Here is a 23703-nt window from a genome sequence, read left to right as displayed (position 1 = left end):
CATAAGTAACTGTAATTTAATTACAAGTTTTTTCTCAGTAACTGTAACAATCACATTTATTTTGTAATTAAATTACGAAATTTAGTTACATGTGACTAGTTACTTCCCAACACTGGCCGCCGGCGATGGCTCCACGTGTGTTAGAGATGAGAATGTTTAAAGTTTTTCACCTCACCATATGTCAGGACGCTAAGTACTCACAGCTGGCCTGTTAACCGTGAGATTTGCCCCGATGACCCTCCAAACATACACGCATTACCTGCCACACCACAGGAGCGGGACAGTGTAATGAGGAAAGCAGAACGAGAGCGAGGTCGAGGAGTAATAGCCGTCGCCAGATGACACGGGCTCAGATTCGTCCTGTTAATCACTGATCACTGTGTGCTGGCTTTTTCTGAGGACGAGCTCTTTGGGTGTCGCCGGTATGCCGGCCGTCACACGCCACCGCACGCGAGCAGCAGATGTGGACTGCCTCAGCCAAAACATTTACAACCCAGAGATCCTCAAAGTTCAGGCTATGGATTTGGAGCGCTGAGATGATGTCTGTGCGGTTTCTCCTGCCTCCTGGATGGCTTTCCGGCCCTCTCTTTATCCATTTATCACTGTTGTATCGCAATTATGTTCAGAAACCACACATTTTTGTATGTAATCAAAAGGTTGCGCTGTATATATGAACTCCACATATGAAGGATGAGACTATTAGGGGAAAGACGGAGATAGAGAGATAAAAGCGCTGGTGATGGTTGCGGTTTGTGGTTTAGCTGATTGAGGTCAGGTCTCTTAAATTTTTCTGTCCACATATGGGCCGGACGTGTAGCAGGGAGAGACTAGACGTGTCAGCGTGCCAAATGTGCTGCCTGCTGTCCTGTCATTCTTACTTGTATCTTTTTCTCTCATTTTTCTCTCATTTTTTCTCCGGGTCTGCCAGACCAAAGTGGTTTGTAGTTATGAAGAACACAGTGGGACGTTAAAGAGAGGCTGTTGTGATATCAAGAGCTAATAGGTGAATTATCAAACTAGGCACGTTTTGTCTTGAAACAAAAATTCTATCTGTATTTAAAGGATTACATATTTCCTGATAATTTACTCAACCCCCATGTCATCCAAGATTTTCATGTCTTTTTTTTTTTTTTCTTTAGTCAAAACGAAATTAAGGTTTTTGGGGAAAACAGCCCAGGATTTTTCTCCATATAGTGGAGTTCAATGGAGATCAACGTGTTGAATTGCAGTTTCAGTGTAGCTTCAAATGGCTCTATACGATCCCAGCGGAGCAATAAGGATCTAGCCAAATGATTGGTCATTTACTAAAAAATAAAAATGTATATACTCACACAAATACTCATCTTGCAATAGCTCTGTCTTCAAGCATTGCGTTTAATAACGGTGGAAGAGTCACCCGCGTTAGTTTTCATCTGTGTACTTCAGTTCAAAAAGGTAGAGTAAAAGGTTCGCCCGACTTCGTTGTTTTACCTTTTGTTGTAAAGGGCCTTTGACTTTCTTTGCACGTTCGCTTTGTAAACACTGGGTTGGTACTTCTGCCTACGTCACACATGACCTTTACAACGTGACTACGTTATTGTGTGATTTTGAGCTAGTGCAAGACGAGCAGTTGTGGTTAAAAAGTATAGATTTTTTTGGGGGGGGGTTACCAATTGTTTTGCTAGATAAGACCCTTATTCCTCCGTGGGTATTGTGTAGAGCCCATTTAAGCAACATAGAAACTGCAGTTTGGACCTTCAACTCGTTGGCACCCATTGAAGTCCACTATATGAAGCAAAATCCTGGACTGTTTTCCTCAAAAAAAGTCATTTCTTTTTGACTGAAAAGTGATGAAAACATGAGCAGTTTAAATGTTTTCTCTGAGTTTACCCTTCACTAATGGGCTGCTTTTACTTCTGTGCAGCCGTGACCCATAATGAGCAGTACCGGCTGTGGCAGGAGGGTGCACTGGCGAGCGATGGCATGAAGAGCTTTGCTGAGCAGGGACTCACAGTGGATCTGGTGAAGGATGCGAAGGAGGCGAGGAAGAGGCGAGAGGTGGGGTCCATGTACCGCACAGCCGGGATCCCCTCAGGCATCGGCCACAGCTCCACAGAGCTGCTCCTGACGCCCAGGACCCCGCTGGTAAGATGAACATAGTTACTGCTCAAAACGGCCCATTGTTTTATTCCTAAGTAGACTGCTGCAGTGATGACATATTTTTGTAGGCAAACCCAGAAGTCAGCATCACCTTTAGAAAAACCCAATAGGATTTTTCTACTGGCCGTTGAATTATTGCAGAAAATAAGCTCTGTGACGAGCAAAAGTTTGTTTTCATTAAGATAATCTTCACAAATAAACACAACTTTTATGAATTTTGAAGCCTAAACACGATCAAGTACACCACGGTCTCAAGACTTCAAAAGCACCACAATTAAACTTCCCAAAAACTTTTTTTGGTTTGAGTTAGAATAGTATGCAAGAGCATGATTATAAACACAATGAGGCTGTGAAATTGACGAAAAAAGACATTTAATAACCCCAACAACCTACATTTATTTCATACTAAGTCTAGTTCAAATCTAACATATTTACTGACACATCACTTTAGACTTATTGGTATAAAAATATAATGAATAATTTAGAGTACTACTTGTGCATAATGCACATTTCTTAATATTAAACCTAAAATGTGTTTTAATGTCACTATCGATGAGGTTTGTATGATCTTTGAATAATATTGGTCTTTAAATTCGAGATATTTCAAGTGTACCTGAGGTATACTTGCAACAGTCCCACTTTAGCACAATCAAATATACTCCAGTATATCTTTAGTTGGACCCCAGCACTATTTCTGCACAATTAAAGTGCATTAAGTACAAAAGTAATTGTTCCAATTTAGCAGACTTCAAGTAGTTTACTATACCAAAAATACAATTGCAGGGTGTTTTTATTAAGTACATAAATATGTAAATGCATTTGTAGTATACTTAGCATGAAATAAATGTATTTCATATACATTTAAGTATATTTGTTCTCTAGGGTTAGCAACAGACTTTTTCAAGGCAAGGAATAGAATAGAATAAAGCATGAAAATAACTTGAGCTTGTGTTAACCACAGACCTTATTTCAGACATTTAACCAAAAACTCATTAAAAAAAACCTAGTGATTTCAGGATGATTGAACCAGGTGCACTAAAATGCTTACTCGCTTCTAGTTGTTGTTGTTGTTGTTGTTTTTTAAACCATTGGGTATGCCAGTTCATGCATTAATGAAAGAGCTTCGATGATAGAGTACAACCGTATCAGTATAACTGAAGATTGGTTTCATTTATCCAGTAGAGGAGGAGGTAAACCTGCTTGTCAATGATATGCTGACTTTACATTGGAATTGAAATGAAAACTTCTTTAGAAATAATGATTTTCTGGATGGCAAGAAGGGAACTTCCCCAAAGACATTTCCCATCCCACGGTTTGGACTGTTTAGTTTCAGACATTTTCATTGCACAAAGGTAAAGTCATCAAATTAATAGAGCATAAAACAACCTGAATAAAGACTATGGTAAGCTTTATCCTCAGAAGGGTGCATTCCCTAGAAGACATCCTTAAAGTCGCGACAAAATGGAAGTAGCGATTAATCTTTTCTTATGTATTGTGACGTACAGCAGAAAGTAATGGAGGTACTCTCTCTTTTAACTAGCATGTAGATTACTAGCATATTGGCTGATTTTTAGTACGTATAAAGCACAACTTATTCTGCATGTTTTATGACCATATTTTAGATCCTTAAATCCTACCGCATACCTAAACTTAACTACCTTACTCACCATTAAGAAGTGAGAATTGGACCTTCAAATAAAGTATGAGTGATGTGGGATGTTTCACCCCATGAGGTCAAAATTTGTTTAAAAAAATGAAGCATATGCGCACAGATGAATTATAACATGCATTCAGAAAGTACGTGGGATGAAAATTCACTTCAAACTTACTTTAATGATACAATATACTGATATATTGCACAAAGACAGACTTCACCAGAGCGCAGGTCTCCAAAACCACATCCAGAGTCCCAGGACCTCCAGACCACAACCCTCACTCCCTCCCTTCCGGCTCCTGTGCTGCGTTTCCTGCACCCGCCAGATCTGCAGATAGGGAGAGGCTGGAACCTTTCCTTCTCAGTTTCTGGAATATTTATTTTCCTGTTAGCCATGAGTCAGTTGGTTATAGGGTCTAAAGGCAGCGCTGGTGCTGCTGGTGACCTACATATATTTTTTTGCCAAAGTCTGGAATACAAAGGAGACCTATTAAAAACGGCAACTACCCTCAGATGCGCCTGGCATTCACTCCTGCTGGTACTTAACCACAGCATGGCGGGATGTCTGCTGTGGCGCTGCTGTTTTTAGATCCGCATGGCAGTATGGATCTGAGTATGAATGTGGCCTTGGGATGAGACTGTGAGGTCTAATTTGGCTGTGTATGTGTGTGAGCGTCTGTTCACTTATTATTGATGGTCTGATTGCTTGGGCATATTTATTACATTAAACAGTGGTGAGTCATTTGTTCGGCACATTTGTGCCACAGACATGAATTATGTCTCAAGTTATGTGGTTTATTGAGAAGAGATGAACTTTAAATGATCAGATTTAAAAATCCCATAAACGTACATTGAAGAAGCAAAATAAAAAAATGCTGCTGCAGTTTATTACCAGTGTTGGGGAAAGTTACTTTTAAATGAAATGCATTACAATATTGCGTTACTCCCTAAAAAAAGTAACTAATTATGTTATTTTTCATGGAAAGTAATGTGTTACGGTGATGTTGAGTTACTTTTTAAATCTATGCAGGGCTTGCTTGTTTGTTTAAAAGTAATATTACTTTACTAGTAACTTAATCTGATTACATAACTTGCATTGCTTGTAATGCGATCCAATTTAACTAAGTTAACTAAACTTATCATTTTAAGTAAAGCATTAACACTTACTTTTTAAGTTGAAACGATGCATCATTACTTATTCTAATGCTGAATTTGAAGTTTTGATAACTAATCACAGCATTTTCTTTACAGTGAGGGACTCGACAGCAACTGAAAATGCTTTTTTGACATGCAGTTTAAAGTCAGAAAACCATAGAAACTGCATTAGCAATGCAATAAAAACACTCAGAACTGCACAACTCGTGTGTTCTTTAGAAAATGCAAAACTCTGTTTCAGTCTATTTCTTGTTTATCTACTAAATAACATTTTTACCACAGGATTGTGGGTTTATAGGCGTCTCGGTAGACAAGAAGTTACACAAACACTGGATTAAACGCGCCTTGATGCCTTCTTACCTCTGTATACTGCCTGTGAAAGCAGCATTTATCATCCTTCTGTGTCATTTTCCAAGAAACTACCTAAATATACCGTTGGGCCACAGCTGACATTGCAGTGTGTTTAATTAAGATCTCTAAAAAACAGACACTATCAAATTTCAGATTCCTGCAAATGCATGACCAACACCCTCAAAACAACAGGAAAATAAGTAAATCAGAAAAAGCAAAACGCTGCCCAAAATCAAGGTTCTTTTGCATTTAATAAGATCTAGACAGCAGCAGCGATGTGGATTTCTACAAAGAGTGAGCCATGCAAGAAACCACAGCACGTTCCAGCTGTGCATGCAAACAGACAGAGGAATAGATGAGTTGTGTGTTATTTTTCCTGACACACTATTCTGGCAAATCAGGGCATTGGTTTGGCAATTATGTGTTAGTGTGACTTTGTGCTCTGAAGAGAGATTGAGCTCTATTAGTGCAGGGCCGGAACAGACAGGCACCGCTTGCCTCTCACGCCAGAGAAATTGATATAGCAGGAGGTATTCCTGGAAAAGCCACCGAATGAGAAGAGATGTGAGGGAGAGACGAGAGTAAATCCAGTCTGGAGAAAAGTCCGCTGTAGACTGGATGTTGTCAGAAGGTACCAAAATTGTGGCCCAAATATGGAGGCAAAGTGCAGACTACAAATATATCTGTTCGGCTTTTAATGTTTGCTTTAGGAATGACCTATTGTAATTCACACTAAAATAATCTCCTAAAAATAAAGGTTCTTTATTGGCATTGATGGAAATTTCAGACTCGGTGTGCAGTGACCTTAAGAAAAAATGGTTCTTTTAAGAACTGTTCAATGGAAGGTTCTTTGAGGAACCAAAGTGGCCTTTATTTTAAGAAAGTGATTCAGTATTGCTTAATGGCTCTGTCTGCTCTTCCATAGCTCAACAGGCTTAATGTAGTGGTGCTCAAACATGTTGACTCCAGAGCCCTCATAGTATAAAACTGTTATGTTGTGTTCAAGGAAAAACAACAGCTGTTGAGGGGACAAATTAAGAAGAAAAATAGTTTCTGAAGAAATTGATTTTGGGGAGTTTTAACATTTTAATTTATTTGTTATTTAAAATATTTGATTAATTGCAACCCCCTTAAACAAATTTTGAGCTCCTGGTTTAGAATCACAGACTTAATGACTTTGCCTCAAATGATTCTCTTACAATTTCCAATGAGACATAAAAACACTTAACAGATTATAGAACAATAAAATTGTGGACGTGTTTGTTAATATTTTATTACAGATACAGTATTTGGATTGCAATTCTTCCTTTTGAGACATTTTTAAGATTTCTTCTGAAACTCTGGAGAGAGAAACAGCTAATTAGCAGGACATTTCATAAAATCTCATTTTCTCTACATTTAATCTGAATGCTGTCTGAGAAAAACAGTTTAGGTATTAAAGAGATTTTAAAGGGCTTTTGACACCATTAGACTGAGGGTTATTATTGCTGTAAACCCTGCTTTTAAACCCAGATAAAGGTAAGTTTCACACTTGTACTTTAGAAACGGGGTAAGCGGGGTTATCCTCCTCCAGAGCAGGGTTAGCAGTAGTTTTGCTACCTTGTGATTTCTTTTTTTGTGGGGAGGTTTGACTGATATACCCTGTGTGAACTCAAGCAGACAGGATCTGTTAGGATTTATTATATGTCTGATGAATCATCTTTAGCATCAGGCTTGTGCTGGTCCTAAAATAGGTGATGTCGCTCCATGGCTCGTTTCTCTCTGCGACTGCGTGGTGTGGCTGTTCCCTCATCCTGCTCTGACCCAAGGGCTCTTCCTGAATGAGCTCATAGTCAAAAAGGAAACATTCATCACCATTTAGAGAAAAAAAAACAGATGGTCTAACCTAACATACACAGGAAGGAGTGGAAAATACTGGAAATGGCAACAAAGAAAAGTTACAGATGTGACTTATGAAGCCAATTATGTTAGCAGAGCATGCTGGAGAAAGCAAGTACATTGCCATTGGGTAAATCAGCGCTGATAAGGTCTGTGTGTATGTTTTCAGCACGAGAGTGACTGATCATGTTGTGTTTTCTCTCACAGCTGTCTCTGATAGTGAAAGTGATCCCTAGTCCTGACTGGTTTGTGGGGGTGGACAGTCTGAACCTGTGTGAGGGTGGGCAATGGAAACAGGAAGTGACTGTTGACTTGCACCCATTTGATGCTGGCACAGATAGCGGCTTTACTTTCTCCTCCCCAAACTTTCCAACAACACCTCCAGAAAATATCACCATGGTAAGATACGCTTCCCATGATTCAGCTATACACTACCGTTTAAAAGTTTGGAGTTTGTAAGATTTAAAAAAAAATGAATGCTTTTATTCAGCAAGGACACATTAAATTGATCACAAGTGATAGTAAAGACATTTTTTGTGTTTAGCATATTATAATGATTTCTGAAGGATCATGTGACACTGAAAATTCAGCTTTGATCACAGGAATAAATTACATTTTAAAATATATTAAAATAGAAAAGTGTTAGTTGAACAATTAAAAATATTTTACTGTATTTCTGATTGCATGCTTTGAGACTAAGAAATGCCTTTCAAAAACATTAAAACTTACAGACTCCAGGTTTTCCAGCTGAGTCCTGATTCTAAGTTGATTCAGGAAATGGTTTACATATGAATTTCATATATTTTGTGTTATAGATTTTATTTTTAAAAGTTTACATTTAGAAATCAATGTCTTACATTTTGGCAGATGCACATCACCGCTCTACTGCATCAATATCTGTTTTATTCTCATTCAGATCACCTCTCAGAAGCCAAACCACCCGGTAAATTCCTTCTATTACCCTCGGCTAACCGAACTCCCGCCTCTGGCCACCATTTGGGTGAAGCGGCAGGGCCGAACACCTGTCCGGCAACAGAACCGAGTGTCCAATCACATCCTGCCTGACACAACCAAACCCAACAGATTCTCAGGTAGATCTGCATACACGTTTTACTCATTCAATCGCAGAGCATTCGGTCTCTTGATCATAATCCTCAATTTTCATTTGGCTGGTAAATCCAAAAAAGAAGCGCTATGTGCTTTTTGGTTTACTGCAGCATTGTGCACGATTTCACACGTTGCAGTGTTTTTTTGCGGGGAAGTAAACAGTTGAAACTTGATGAACCCTAATGCACCACATGTGGTAAACACTTTTTATTTGCTTCCACAAAAATTTAAGCATGTGTTGTTCCACTAACTTGCATTTCTTTGCGTTTATTACTACAATTTCCAGGACACGTTGCTAGTATCACACCTAAATTGGGATTTCAAACTGAATACATAGGAGTCATTCTACGATTTAGAGTACATTAATTATAGATACATTTTAAAAATTACAAAAACATTATGACATTATAAAATTTTTTTAAAGGGGTCATATGACATTGCTAAAAAGAACAATATTCTAAGTATTTGGTGTAATGAAATGTGTTTATGTGGTTTAAAGTAAAAAAAACACTATTTTCCACATACTGTACATTTATTGTTGTACTTTCTGAAACGCATCGATTTTTACAAAGCTCATCGTTCTGAGAAGCGAGGTGTGCTCTGATTGGCCAGCTATCCAGTGCCTTGTGATTGGCCGAATATCTCAAGCGTGTGATGGAAATGTTACACCCCTCACCGTATTGTGATGACATTTCCTAACGCCGACGAGACCAAAACAATAAAACCCATTACAAACGAGGCATTTGTTGCATCCAGTGTGGATATAATTACTGATTATAATGACTTATACTGTCTTTTCAAGCAGCGCGTCTGCATTTGTGATCGGAGAAACAAACAACAAGCACTACTCTACACTGCTCAAAACTAGCGTTTGAATAGTCAGTAGCAGAAACATACTTACAGGCTGTGAATCAGAAGAGCCAGACTCTCCTTGCAAAGTTGGAATTGCCCCACTTTATAGAAACAGCCTTTGTGCACGCCTGCATTGTAGGCTACTCTCCTGCCAGGTTCAGGAAATAGTCCTCCGCAAATTGCGCTGCACACACTCTAATATTTGCGTTGTACTGCTCTGGAACAGTGTTGTAAATACAACTTAACCACTGATTTCTAGCTGTGTCCTCATTTGGCAGCAACAATATTACAGCGAAAATAAAAATCACGCCCCCTTTCTTTGCGTAAACATTTGAGCGGTGTTTTGCAAATCTCCCCACATCGTGACGTAGACATTTGGGGGCATGTTTAATTGAGCCATTTTAGGAGGGTGTGGACGAGCCTTAACTTTTATAAAGACTATCTCTTTGGTTTTGAGACTTTAGTCTTTGCAACTTCAGGGATCTTATCTACACACAAGCTTGTAACACTCCAAAGAGAAAGGAAAACTTGAAATCGCATCATATGACCCCTTTAATATTTATTTAAATTACAATCATAAAAAATATTGCAAACCATAACTATGTACTCAATATAGTTGACAGGCAATTAATATACTCCTTGACAATGTCATTAGAGATAAAATGTAGAAAAAAATTAAAACGACATTCCCCATAAATATTTCAACATGAGTAAATTAAATATTTAAAAGAAAACGAAATCTCAACTCAATCTATTTTTTCTAAGGTTTAGACTGTAGAAATGAATGTAAAACAGATAATACAGACTTTAACATTTTTATTTTAAAAAGCGGACATTGCAAAAACTGAAATTTAAGCCGAACTGTAAAACAGGGTGCAAAATATATGAGTGAGACTGTAGTAGAAATTCTCTTAATGGATAAAATATTATATATATCTTAAGAAAAAATATATAATTGTCATCAATGGACATGAACTGTATACCCTAAATTATAAAATGACCCACTAACCTACTAAAAAATGCACATTTGTTATCTGAGCCACTCGGCCCTACAGCCCAAGTACTCCAGTGGTCTGTTTTTTGTTAATTGACCATGCATAAACATGCACATAAACATAATCTCTTGACGGATTGCTTCCAGACAGCTTTTTTGGCTAGCGATCCCTTCATGACTCCTGCATGTCTTGCAGAAACGCCGCTGGACTGCGAGGTGTCGATGTGGTCGTCCTGGGGCCTGTGTCTGAGGCCGTGCTCTCGGGGCGGCCTGCGCCATCGCACCCGTTACATCCTGCTCAAACCCGCCAACAGCGGCACGCCGTGCCCCGAGCTGGAGGAGCAGGAAGAGTGCACGCCGCACAACTGCCTGGCATATCAGTGATGCCGGTCACACCGCTGGCATAGACACTTTGACGCTGTCCAAGTGGAGAGCCGAGTTTAACCTCATGCCAATGCTGAGTCACTGCCGCAGAATGTGGGAGAGCCGCCTGGCTGGACGTCCAGTGAGCTGCATTGGCTCCTCTCCTCGCTGGAAAAGAACGGCTTGTATTCTGTTAATAGAGACTTTGATTATGGGTGCTGTATTCGCAGTAATCTCAGTGTATCTTTGCGTAATCGCACACTATTTTGCCAATATAGATTTGTGGAATAGAAGACTTGCAGTTGCCCGACCACTGATTTTAACATAACTACATGAATTAACATAAGCCTTCCTCTTGATCTCACAACAATAGCAACCGTTTTTGAGTTGAGTGATTTGACACATGGTGCGGTAGTTGGCTGTAGAGGTCAACTAGTAGTCCATTAGTAGTAAAGTAACACTTGAAGACACCCCAGCTCCTCTCTTACAGGCTTAACTATGTCCAAAATGCAGTATACATACAGTTTACAATATTATCTTGTGAGGAATCGCACAAAACTAGCTGTCATATGTCATTTATCAAATAAGGGACCGTTTAGATGTTGCCGGTGAAGAGTTTGTAATAATTTTTTTGAAAGGGTCAGTTATGCTGGGCAATTTGATCAATTTGAACAGTAAAAACACTAATATTGTGAAATATTAATTTAATGTGTTATTTGAATAGCCTATATTTTGAAATGTAATTTATTCCTATATTTTCAGCATCATTAGTGTCACATGATCCTTCAGAAATTATTCTAATATGCTGATTTGCTGCTCAAGAAACATTTCTTATTATCAATATCGGATAATAAGAATTGTGCTGCTTTAATGTTTTTGATTCTCTAGCATTCATTTTAAATAGAAATGTATTGTAACATTATAAATGTCTCTGTCACTTGTAATGCATCCTTGCTCAAAGTATTAATTTCTTTTATTTTTAATCTTATTTACCCCGACCTTTTAATTATAATGCTTTCCACCAAAATATTAAGCAACACAACCGTTTTCAGTAGTGATGCTGAAAATTCAGCTTTTCCGTGACAGGAATAATTGACATTTTATAATATTTCACAATATTACTGCTTTAAATGTCTAATAAATGCATCCTTGGTGAGAGCAAAATACTTCTTATCAGAACATTTAAAAATAATTCCAGACTTTTGACCGGTAGTGATTGTTGTATTTTATGTTTCTTCTAATAATAAACAATGAAATTCTCTATTAAATCATCTCCTCCTTTTTTTTAATATATATAATTTTCCTTAATAGTATTAGCATTATCAGCAGTAATCAATGACCTGAAACATCCTGCTGATAACATGAATCATCTGGTTTTGTGAAGTTCATACAGCGAAACTTTTCACTGTTGTACTGATCATATAATGTGGTATTAAATTAGAAAAGAATGGCAAACAGGAGCGTTTTCGCTATTTGAACTCTAATTCAGATTCTATAATTAGATCTATATCCCACGTTAATGGCATGATTATGTGTGGTTGATTTTCCCTTCAGGTGATGTACTAAATAAAAAGGGTTATAATAATATCACATGGCACAGACATTATTCAGTATTATTCAGAGACAACTCACAGCTGGTGCGTATGAAAACACAAACTCATTTAAAAACATTAGCTGCTGTTATAAACACGATTACAGTTGATGAACGAACATTAATTTATGGTGAGTTTCACTTGCAAATGTCCTTATCTCCTTCCTCTGAACAAAGTGGAATTAGATGGACAGATGAATCAAGGTTTTGGTGTTTATTATCATCACGTCATTTAATTATTTAGGAATAATCATGTAACAACATTATCCTATTAAACCAGCTTGATTGTGTTTTGAAATGCTACCATCTATTGGAGGAAACAGATTTTACAGTGTCTGGAGATGCTGTATTAGCAAATATGAAAAACCTTAACTTATCATTCACAGCAAAATATTAACACAAACAAAGAAAACAGTGATTTTTAACGCTTTTCATATTTTTCCAGGTTTCCTGAACTTTGCCAGAGTGGCCATAGTTTCAAGAAACAGAAACCTTAACCATGAATGAAGGCACCTTATAAACCAGTGCCCAGCTGTTCACTTCCAGTTCAGTTCTGCTTAAAAATACAAATTAATCTGCTGAAATGGTTTGGTTCAATACAGTAAATAAACTGTCTAAATGATGTAAATGGTGCTATATGGTGTAAACTTTAAGCCAGAATTGCCCTTGTAATTATTTAGGCCTTTTCTGTGATGCAGATGACCATTTAGGCCTAAGATTATGAGGAACAGCAGGAAATGCCCCCTCAAAATCCAGACTGAATTTAATATTTTGTATTATTATTTTAATGTTAGGGGTAAAATGAGATTCAAGTACATTTCGCAGTATGTTTTGGGCCAAAGAACCAGCCTGTAAAGTAGTATTTTCTGAAGTGTAGTCTGGTATGATGAAACACATAAATTTTCATGATGAAAGCGATGTCTTGCGCCTTCGTGTGGCTGTGAGAAAACACACAGATGAATGAAATAATCTTAATGGGCCAATAGAGAGAGAATAAACAATACGGAAATTTAAACCTGAATATGATTTGAAATACCTGGCAAAGCCCCAGATGTCTCGAGGACAAATCTCGTGGAGGGACAACACTGACACCCACCGACCACATAGAGGAGCTCCATCTTCTCCTGACGAGACGCCTGTGGATATCAGTGAGGAGGAGAGAGGAGACAAAACCAAGAAGAGGCAGAAAAAGAGCAGATTTTGGACTCTCTCCCCACAAATCCACCAAAGCTCAGAGTGAGCAGGTGGAGCAGAGTGAGGAGGAGCAGGACACTGATGCGTCTCCATCCAGGAGCTGTACTGATGGTAAATAATGAGCTCTGAACTTCAAAAAGTCTATTAATAGGCCTTTTATAACACTTACGCATTCAAAAAGCGGAAGATTCAAATAGTAGGGTAAAAGAACTTGATAAAGGCCTATTGTTTACACACACCACCATGCAAATGCAAATGAGCATGTTTTTTCCACTACATGTGATAAATGTTTTAAAATAGTTTGGTTTCAAAACTATTTCAAGTAACCAGAACTTCCCCTTATTGAAGAATTAATATGAGTATGTAATATTTTATTGATATTAGTTTATTAAAGCAAGCGTTTGGTTGATATTGCTGTCTTTAGATCAGACTTCTCTACAGGACGTCTTCTTGTGGATCTTGTGATTGCAAAGTACAGTAAATATCCACACCGGTGTGGTGACTGACAGCCACACATTCACCTCAAAACATTAGATTCATCCCACAACCCACGCAAGCAAGATAATTCCGCAAAAAGCTGCAATTCCAGGTTTTCAAACAGAGATGGCGACGAAGGGGCAAAAAGTTACGAACTGCAGCTTTAACATAGTTTGAAAAAAAAATTCAAGATTAAAAAAGAACTTTCCCTTAATGAAAAAATTATATGAGTACATCTGGACTGTGACGAGATCACGAGGAGCGAGGGTGAGTTTACTGTCATAACCCAAAATATAACACATAACCTCTTATAATTTATTATTTTAGGTGTATCTATAAAGGAGAATAAATGCTTCAACCGGGGGGTCCGCGACAGTACTGCACTAATTAATGTTGGAATAATGTTGGAAGTCCTTTTTTGTAAAAAAAAAAAAAAAAACGGGTAAAAACATCAAAGATAAAATATTTAATTTAAAAAATATTATAATTACTACATTAACAGCTTTAATAAAACCCTTGTCACGCAGTCACATGGATGTACGATAGCCTACATAAAAGTAGACTGAGCATGCCAAAAAACAAACAAACAAACAAACTGGAGCGCACTTATTTGAAAATGCTAATAATTTATATACAATTTAACTCTACAAAATGGATCGCTTTGTAATATCTACACCCCGAGTAAGTGACTCTTCTGCCTATTCAGAAACAGCTGGTGCAAATCCAGATGTGGATACAATAAACCCGCTGCAGAAGCCCCGGCCAAACACAATCGAGTTAAGTCCAGAAAGTATTTAGAAACATATCAAAAGCTTGGATTTTACTTATAAGGACACGGGTGGCATTGAATTGCCAGTGTGTGTTATGTTCATCTGTACTATCAAACGAAAGCATGAAACTGCTGGGGTTTTTTTTATTTTTTTAATGAGTCCATCAATCAACTGTGGTGAGTCAGAATTACTCTACAATCATGGTAAGAAATGGCTTCTCCTTGAATTGTCACCTGCACCACATGCACAGTTTCTCTCTCTCTGTCGGTGGCAAGGGATTCACATGTGATAAATGCAGGGAAATAGTTAGGCTGACAGAGAAGATTTCAGAATTAGAGACGCAGATCCAAACTTTAGTTGAGGACAGTAAGAATGTGAGGGCTGTAGATACTGCTTTGGATGCGACTACATTTCACTGCTGGTTATACCCTGTATAATTGTGTATGTGACAAATAAAAATCTTGAATCTTGACTAGCTCAGGAAGTCCTGTACATTGTTCGGTTTCGGTAGAGTCCGTGCAGCAGGGCAACTGGGTGACTGTGAGGCGGCCTAGTTGCGGGTCAAAACACCGCTCTTCCGATCAAAACATCAAACAGGTTCTCCCCACTCAGTGACGCACCCACTGAGAACCCTGATGAAAGTGCTCTAGTTATTGGCGATTCTATTGTACGGAACGTGAAAATAGAGACACCAGCCACCATGCATGTATGTACCAAGAGCTTCTTAAAAACCACAACAAATTCCTTGTGTGTTTGCGCACACTTGGCGAATAAAGCTGATTCTGACCAGAGTGCCTGGCATCTTGGCAAATTTAAAAGTGCTGGCTACTGCTAAACGTAACTTCAGTAAGATTGTTATTCACGTCGGCGCTAATGATGTTTGACTTCGCCAGTCGGAGATCACTAAATATAATGTTAAAGAGGTGTGTGAACTTGCAAGTACTATGTCAGACACTGTAATATGCTCTGGTCTGCTCCCTGCTTACCGTGGTGATGAGATTCATAGCAGACTGTCGTCACTCAATGGCTGGATGTCTAAGTGGTGCCTGCAGAATAACATAGGTTTCATAGACAATTGGAAGAATTTTTGGAGCAGACCTGACCTGTTGAAAAGAGATGGTCTTCATCCCTCCTGGGGTGGTGCCGCTCTTCTCTCTAGAAATATGCCACATAGTCTTAGAGTTCGTACTTGACTACCTGGGGCCCAGGTCAGGAAGCAGATAGACTGATTAAACCGACCGTCTGCTAGCCGCCTCGTGTCACAGAATCAGTTAATTCTCAGCACATAGAGACTCCTTCACCTAGATATCACACTATAGAGACTGTTTCTGTTCCCCGAACTAGAAAATACAGAAAACATCCAAACCAAATTAAGAGTATGATACTCTGAGACTGATATGTTCTTAGAATTGCGAGTTTATATCTCAGAATTATGACTTTTTAACTCGCAAGTGCAAGTTTATATCACGCAATTCTGAGAAAAAATAAAGTCAGCTGTCAGCTGAAAATATTCGGCACAAATAAATTCCTTGAACTATAACTTCCCACTCATGTCCACTGCAGTCATCACAGCCTTCACATTCTTTCTGATTTGAGTGATCCTTTTCTATCTAGCGAGCTAAATATGTTTAACATGTGAATTCTTGCTAAATATGCAGTTATATTTGTTGGCATGAATTGTACTCGTGATGGAGCGAGTGAAAACCACGACACTCCGACTTTTAAAAAATCCGCTCCTCGCTCCAGTCAAATTCACTCCGCTCACATACTCTGATTGTGAGTAACTGTTGCTGTCATGAAAGATCTATTTCAGAACCAGCCGCTATCAAAATAATCTGGATGCGGGCCAGATATTATTGCTAGCGGGCCAGTTTTGGCCCGTGGGCCGCCTGTTGCCGACCACCGGTCTACTACTTCCGGTAAGAATTTGAAGTGCAGATTGATGCACACTCTAATGGCTAATATTGCCCACAACACATTGCGCTGTGGACGAGGATTCGATTAGAACTACAAACACGCATAAAAAGTGTTTAAAAAAACTACAAACATGGCGGATATGCGCGACCGACAGACAGGTAGAGAAAGGGATTTGAGTGATAAATAATCAATGTCTAACCTGATGAAAAATATTTATTTGATGTTATCTAGGTTATATTTCATCTGCAGCAACACTCAGATGAAATATATATGATACATTTGGTCATTAGCTTTTAAATGCATCATTATGAAAACACATGAGTAGAGTTCTCGGCATGAAAGACACGCATTGTGTTTCTTTATTTCTCTCCAATACGGCAGGAAATCAAATTAAACGAAATGTGGATGATGTTAACTGTGACAAGATGATTGACAGGGCAGTTTAAACAGTTCCAGGATGCATGTAACTTAGCAACAGAGCATTATGACGAAGTAGTATGTCCCAAAGCTTGCCTACTATTCTGCTACATACTCAAAAGTATGTACTTTTTCTTCACAAAAAGAGTACATACTTTTAGGGCGTAGTATAAGTAGGCGAATTGGGACTCAGCATTATTTCTGTGTGAAATTATAGAGTGACACAAAAGTAAAAACATTATTGTTTTTTATTTTTTTTTATTGTCGAATTATCATACATAATGACACAGTTTTGACTGTCAAGGAGTGTGCATGAACGAGTGTGAAATACCTATAATTACGTTGCTTATTCTGATCACTTACAGTATCTCACAGAAGTGAGTACACCACTCACATTTTTGTAAATATTTTATATCTTTTCATGTGACAACACTGAAGAAATTACACTTTGCTACAATGTGAAGTAGTGAGTGTACAGCTTGTATAACAGTGTACATTTGCTGTTCCCTCAAAATAACTCAACACACAGCCATTAATGTCTAAACCGCTGACCACAAAAGTGAGTACACCCCATGTGAAAATGTCCAAATTGGGCCCAAAGTTTCAATATTTTGTGTGGCCACTATTATTTTCCAGCACTACCTTAACCTTCTTGGGCATGGAGTTCACCAGAGCTTCACAGGTTGCCACTGGAGTCCTCTTCCACTCCTCCATGACGACATCACGGAGCTGGTGGATGTTACAAAAATGCCCCACAGATGCTCAATAGGGTTTAGGTCTGGAGACATGCTTGGCCAGTCCATCACCTTTACTCTCAGCTTCTTTAGCAAGGCAGTGGTCATCTTGGAGGTGTGTTTGGGGTCGTTATCATGTTGGAATACTGCCCTGCGGCCCAGTCTCTGCTTCAGTATGTCACAGTACATGTTGGCATTCATGGTTCCCTCAGTGAACTGTAGCTCCCCAGTGCCGGCAGCACTGATGCAGCCCAAGACCATGACACTCCCACCACCATGCTTGACTGTAGGTAAGACACACTTATCTTTGTACTCCTCACCTGGTTGCCACCACACACGCTTGACACCATCTGAACCAAATAAGTTTATCTACATCTATTTCCCAAACACAACCTCTGGATATGACGCTGAGCACATGCACTCAACTTCTTTGGTCGACCTGTTCTGAGTGGAACCTGTCCTGTTAAATTGCTGTATGGTCTTGGCCACCGTGCTGCAGCTCAGTTTCAGGGTCTTGGCAATCTTCTTATAGCCTACGCCATATTTATGTAGAGCAACAATTATTTTTTTCAGATCCTCAGAGAGTTCTTTGCCATGAGGTGCCATGTTCCAGTGAGCAGTATGAGAGAGTGAGAACGATAACACCAAATTTAAAGGGGTCCTATTATGCTCTTTTACAAAGTCTTGATTTTGTTTTGGGGTGTACTAGAACATGCTCTCATTCTTGGTGGTTTGAAAATCACATTATTTTTCACATAATTTACATTATTACAATACCTTTCTCCCCAGCCTGACACAAACGACTCGATTAGTTCCGGGTTTGATGAAGGCCCGCCTTCTGAAAAACGAAATGTGTTGTGATTGGTTAGCTCTCCCAGTGCGTTGTGATTGGCGAACAGCTTAGACTGCGTTTCAATATTGCCCCGACCCTTGCCAGAACAGCAAGTTCGTCAATATTGCCATATCAGTTCAGACCCCGAGAATATTGAACAAGAGGATCGTGCAGAACCTTTGCATGCACGGATATTGCAAGACATATTAAAGTGATATGTTATAGTTGTTGTATTTTTTTTTTTTTTTGGCTAAATCACGTTTTAGATGGGATGTCAACAACAGCTTAAAAATAACTGCATTGAGTATGTACAGATAAGTGCAACGGTAATATGTATTGCTTATTGTTCTTTAATTCTAACATTATAACATGAATTGCACTGAAACTGTTATACAGTTGAATTTATTTATACCATAGTCTTACAGACTTACACTATTTGTGGCTGCATATATATGCAAATTAATTCTCTGCCAGCAGGAGGCGCTGTTGGAGCAGGAGAGATAACGCTGTACACAAAACAGAGCTCCGCTCACAAACGCTGCTTTATCAGACATTATATGCACGATTAAATGTTAAATTTGTGATATCACAAATACAGGAAAACAACTTTGTAGTCCAAACGAGCCGTTCGCTGTAGTTCTTGAAAAGGGATTTTTTAAAAACGAAATATCTCCCTTTGGAGTGGACTTTGGAGATTTGTAACTTTGTAGATCGTTTTATGCCCAAACACACACACTACACACTGACTAAAATTCAAAAAGTGAAAAAGCATAATAGGACCCCTTTAACACACCTGCTCCCCATTCACACCCGAGACCTTGTAAAACTAACAAGTCACATGACACCGGGGAGAGAAAATGGCTAATTGGGCCCAATTTGGACATTTTCACTTAGGGGTGTACTCACTTTTGTGGCCAGCGGTTTAGACATTAATGGCTGTGTGTTGAGTTATTTTGAGGGGACAGCAAATGTACTCTGTTATACAAGCTGTACACTCACTACTTTACATTGTAGCAAAGTGTCATTTCTTCAGTGTTGTCACATGAAAAGATATAATATTTACAAAAATGTGAGGGGTGTACTCACTTCTGTGAGATACTGTACATTGGGCACTTTTTTGCATTTAAATTCTGACTCTTGACGTTGAAAATGATGCATGTGTTTTTTGAGGGTATCGGTTAATTTCTTGATTGACATTTTGACAGTGCTTGCTTGCATATTTTAATCATTTGGTAGTTCTCTTCAATGCATTTGCCCTGATTTGATCCATGGGAAATTTAGCTAGCATTATATTTATATTATTTTGTCGTCATTATTTTGTTATAAGGAGTTAAAAATGGTTCTTCACAACCTTGATTTACATTCATCACATTATTTTGACAGTTAAGGTTTTGGGCGGGTTTTTGTGAGCTTTTGGGCTCGTCCATCCAATCTGGCAACATGGAGTACCAACGGCCACCTGGACGTGAAGCAGGTTCACCCCCGAGTGCTTCTGGATGTCTCCCAATGGTAACACTATATTATATATTATGTTGATTTAAAATATAATGGTAGCCTAGAACTGTCTAAATATACTGTATTTCTGGCAGAAAGAGCTGGGTATATTACTTACTAATTGTAATTCGTCACTGATTCCAAATTACATGACAAAAATGGTAGTTAAAATGTGTAACGTAATGGATTAAGTTACTAAGTAATATAATCAGATTACATTTAGATTACTTTTGTCCCAACTTTATCATATTGATTTAAATAGGATAAGCTTGTACCATATTGATATAAAAATATAAAGAGTAAGAAAATATATTCCATTTGTTATTACCACAATGTGCTTTAAACATTATATTACGTCAAGGTTTCCCAAACTGGGTTTGTGAAGGAGCTGCAGGGGGTTTGAGTTTAATAAAAAGCTAATTATTATTTAAATCATAAAATGTTAAATAAAAATAAATCATTTTAAAATCAATCAAAAAACCTACTAAGAAAATGAAATTGTTATATTTGTTTACCTGCATGTCATGTGACCATAACCAATGTGAGACAACCGTGAACATGCAAATGTGTTACTAAAATATTTATTTTAAAATCTCAGGTGTACTTCAAGTAGCTAAATATATTAGGTGAAAGAGGACAAGACGACAAAAAAGCTTCTTGAAAATGTGTTTCAATTTTGATTTCAGCCTCCAACGATTATGAAAATATAGTAGCCTATAATCGAGATAAAACTATTATTGCGCCCCCTTTCCAGCGGTGCCCTTTTGTTCCTCCATAAAAGGCCAACTTCACAATTTCAAAATCATGTAACGAGACTGGGACGTGCTTGATTTAAGTTGATTAGATTTATTTTTGTTTTTAAACGCGTGACAGAGAACATGCGCTCAGAGAACACAACACGGACATGTAAAGTCATCTTTTAAGCACCTCAAATACTCGCAAAAATGTGTCAATGCGGCGTTTAATGATTATTCATGTAAACCCTCGTCTGTTATGTGATAAAAGAACGTGAAGACTATGCTGTTTTATTTTACATTAGGTTATTCAATTTCTCTAGTGGGCTGTTAACTGAATAGCTACTTTAAAAACATTAAAGCACAGTTTGTTTCTTTTGTCTTTTTTATTCTATTGTATTATTTTGCTTTTTTATTACTGGCAGTTTAATTATTTTCAATAATTTTAAGGACCGTTGATGTTGTTTTTAACTAATATTAGTTACTGTGGTACTGAGAATTGTGACATTTCGCTGGTCTCTAAAATGTATTTGTCATAGCAACCTTATTTAGAGAAAATATATATTTGATATCACTGTCTTTAAATACATCTTTCATATAAAGTTTTGGTCACATGGCCCACTAAGAATCGTTTTAAATAATCGTGATTACAATATTGACCAAAATAACCGTGATTATGATTTTTGTCATGCAAACTGAGCGCGTGCGTTCTGCGCCTGCATGAGGAGTTAGCTGTCTATATCAGCAGCTATCAATAATAAATATTCGTTATTCAAAAGGAGAAACCAAAACAAATATATACGAGATAAATGCAGATATACAAAACGTAAACGAAGCAGCACTTGCTTACCATTTTGAATATCAGTAACGTTGATAACTTTCATTATTTTAAGCAGCTCATATTGGAATGCTTGGGCAAGATCATGTAACATCAAAAAACAGCCTTTTGTCTTCATTTAACTACTCGTTCGCAATACTGAACATCCAATCAGAGTTCTCTCTCTCGTGCTGAATCATGTTGAATCAGGCCGACCGCCGACGAGTAGAACACACCAAAAAAAACTAGCCCGACCGTCGCTCTCCGTTGGCTTGGTGTGTTTCGCTTTCTGCTCAAATTGATAAGCAATATTGACGACGCCATTGTTTACAATATAACGCCGGAGTGCCACGGTTGTGACTAGAAGGGATACAGCTCCGACCGGAAATGAACAATGAAATTCATTTTCTACCTATTAGATTGTGTTACATTAATGTCTACACCTACCCCAACCCTAAACCTACCCCTTACAGTAATGAAGAAATAGTAATTATTGTTGTACAGCGTGACAAAAATTACGCTGTATTGATGTGCACATGCCCTGTAGCGCCATATGTATCCCTTCTAGCCTTACCCGAGCGCCACTGAGGTGAGGGGCGGGACGTTTCTGGACTGTTTTGTATGTTTTATTAAAATTACAATATAATTTACACTTGAATGGTTTTGTTGAACAGAAATATGAAATAATCTTCAGATTTGATCATTTATTTAAATGATTACAGTCTATATTTATTTATTAGGTCATATAAAAGTGCAGGCATGTTTACATGTACACTGTATAAGTGCAGATATGTGAGTGCATGATTGCGTTCGAGTGTGTGTGTTTGTATTTGTGCTCTCATGTATGAATAGCCCACCACCCAAACACCCCTGACCCATTCACACACACTCTTACCTTTTGTTTGTTACACTTCACTTTTCTTTGCTCTCATGACATTGCTTGTTTTTATTTAATGTACTTATGTATATTCATACCATTTTCTCATAGTAAATGTTTTAAAACATTTGATTCACTTTTTATAGCCTACCTTTTATGCATGCTACTACAATGGACAGATATGTAACTCTCTCAAAATAAAATATATGGACAAAAGTGGCATGATTTTCCCTTGTTTAAAAGTAAAAACAAACATGTAAAAAATATTACTTTGTGATTTAATAATTTATGGAAGAAAGGTTTAATTTATTGTGCGTACTATGACGAGAATGCCTGCTGGCAGAACTGTGTTATGTTTTAGCGTCTGAAGAAGCTTGGTTGCAAGATAGTTTCACTTACCTTCAAACTAAATTGTGAGGAACCAGGGCTGTCCAAACTCGGTCCTGGAGGGCCGGTGGCCTGCAAAGTTTAGCTCCAACTTGCCTCAACACACCTGCATAGAAGCTTCTAGCATGCCTAGTAAGAGCTTGATTAGCTGCTTCAGGTGTGTTTAATTAGGGTTGGAGCTAAACTCTGCAGGACACCGGCCCTCCAGGACCGAGTTTGGACAGCCCTGGTGTAGACTGATGGGACAGCCGTATCTGTTAATGACAGATATTTCACAAAACCCATTTCGTGTTGTCCAATTCTTGAAGCATTCGCGTGTGAAGTGCTTCGAACAGGGTATTTTGGGGATTGGGAAAAGGGTTTCGGGAGAACCACAACCTAAAACGCACCTCCTCGCCATTTCTGTTTGTTAACTTGCACAGTTTTTCCTTCACGCGCAGTGTCAAAGCTCACAGCAAAGTGTGTAGAAGAGTGGCCGCCATTTTGGGGTTGAAAATTTCAACCGGTCAATACAGAATAACAAGTCAAAGTGGAATAAAAGAACTCAATGTTGGGAAATACACTGCAAAAACTATCAGTGTGACAGTAAAAATCTGGCCTTTTATCGTTTTCCCAAAGACCCTACACACAAGTGTATATTGTGTTTTGAAGTGGGATGTAGCACTGTCTTTAACCTAATAGTGAACTTAAATCCTTTTAGGAACTGCTGGTCCTATAGCCATAGAAACCATAATAATGATTTAGCCTATATGGATATGACACTATAATTATGATGAGCATATGCAACTTCCCATATTTACTCCTCCAGTAACGTTAGGTCTGAAATATATATTGTACGTTTTAATCCCCTTGAACACACCTCAAACATGATGCATTGCTGTGTCTGTCATAATTAAACAATTTTGGAGATTTATTTTTTAATCAGATATAAATACTCCTAAGGCTGTTGTGAGTTGCATAAAACACTTC

The 23703-nt window shown here is 38.2% G+C and overlaps 1 protein-coding gene across 5 annotated transcripts in view; it reads left to right on the top strand.

The window, feature by feature from the left end:
- LOC306883282 (spondin-2-like) overlaps nt 1–11759 on the top strand; it is a 29653-nt gene extending 17894 nt beyond the window's left edge. For all 5 annotated transcript variants that reach the window (XM_079438438.1, XM_079438437.1, XM_079438434.1 and 2 more), the window contains 4 exons: nt 1904–2124; nt 7385–7576; nt 8094–8268; nt 10327–11759. In XM_079438438.1, the coding sequence (XP_079294564.1) occupies nt 1904–2124; nt 7385–7576; nt 8094–8268; nt 10327–10514 (776 nt within the window). In that variant the 3' untranslated portion in view covers nt 10515–11759. The remainder of the gene's footprint in view (nt 1–1903; nt 2125–7384; nt 7577–8093; nt 8269–10326) is intronic.
- Nucleotides 11760–23703: the final 11944 nt, after the last annotated feature.

Source organism: Barbus barbus (assembly GCF_936440315.1).
Source record: "Barbus barbus genome assembly, chromosome: 17".
Lineage (NCBI taxonomy): Eukaryota > Metazoa > Chordata > Actinopteri > Cypriniformes > Cyprinidae > Barbus > Barbus barbus.
The sequence above is the reverse complement of the archived record's forward strand: the minus strand, read 5'-3'. Positions and strand labels throughout refer to the sequence as shown.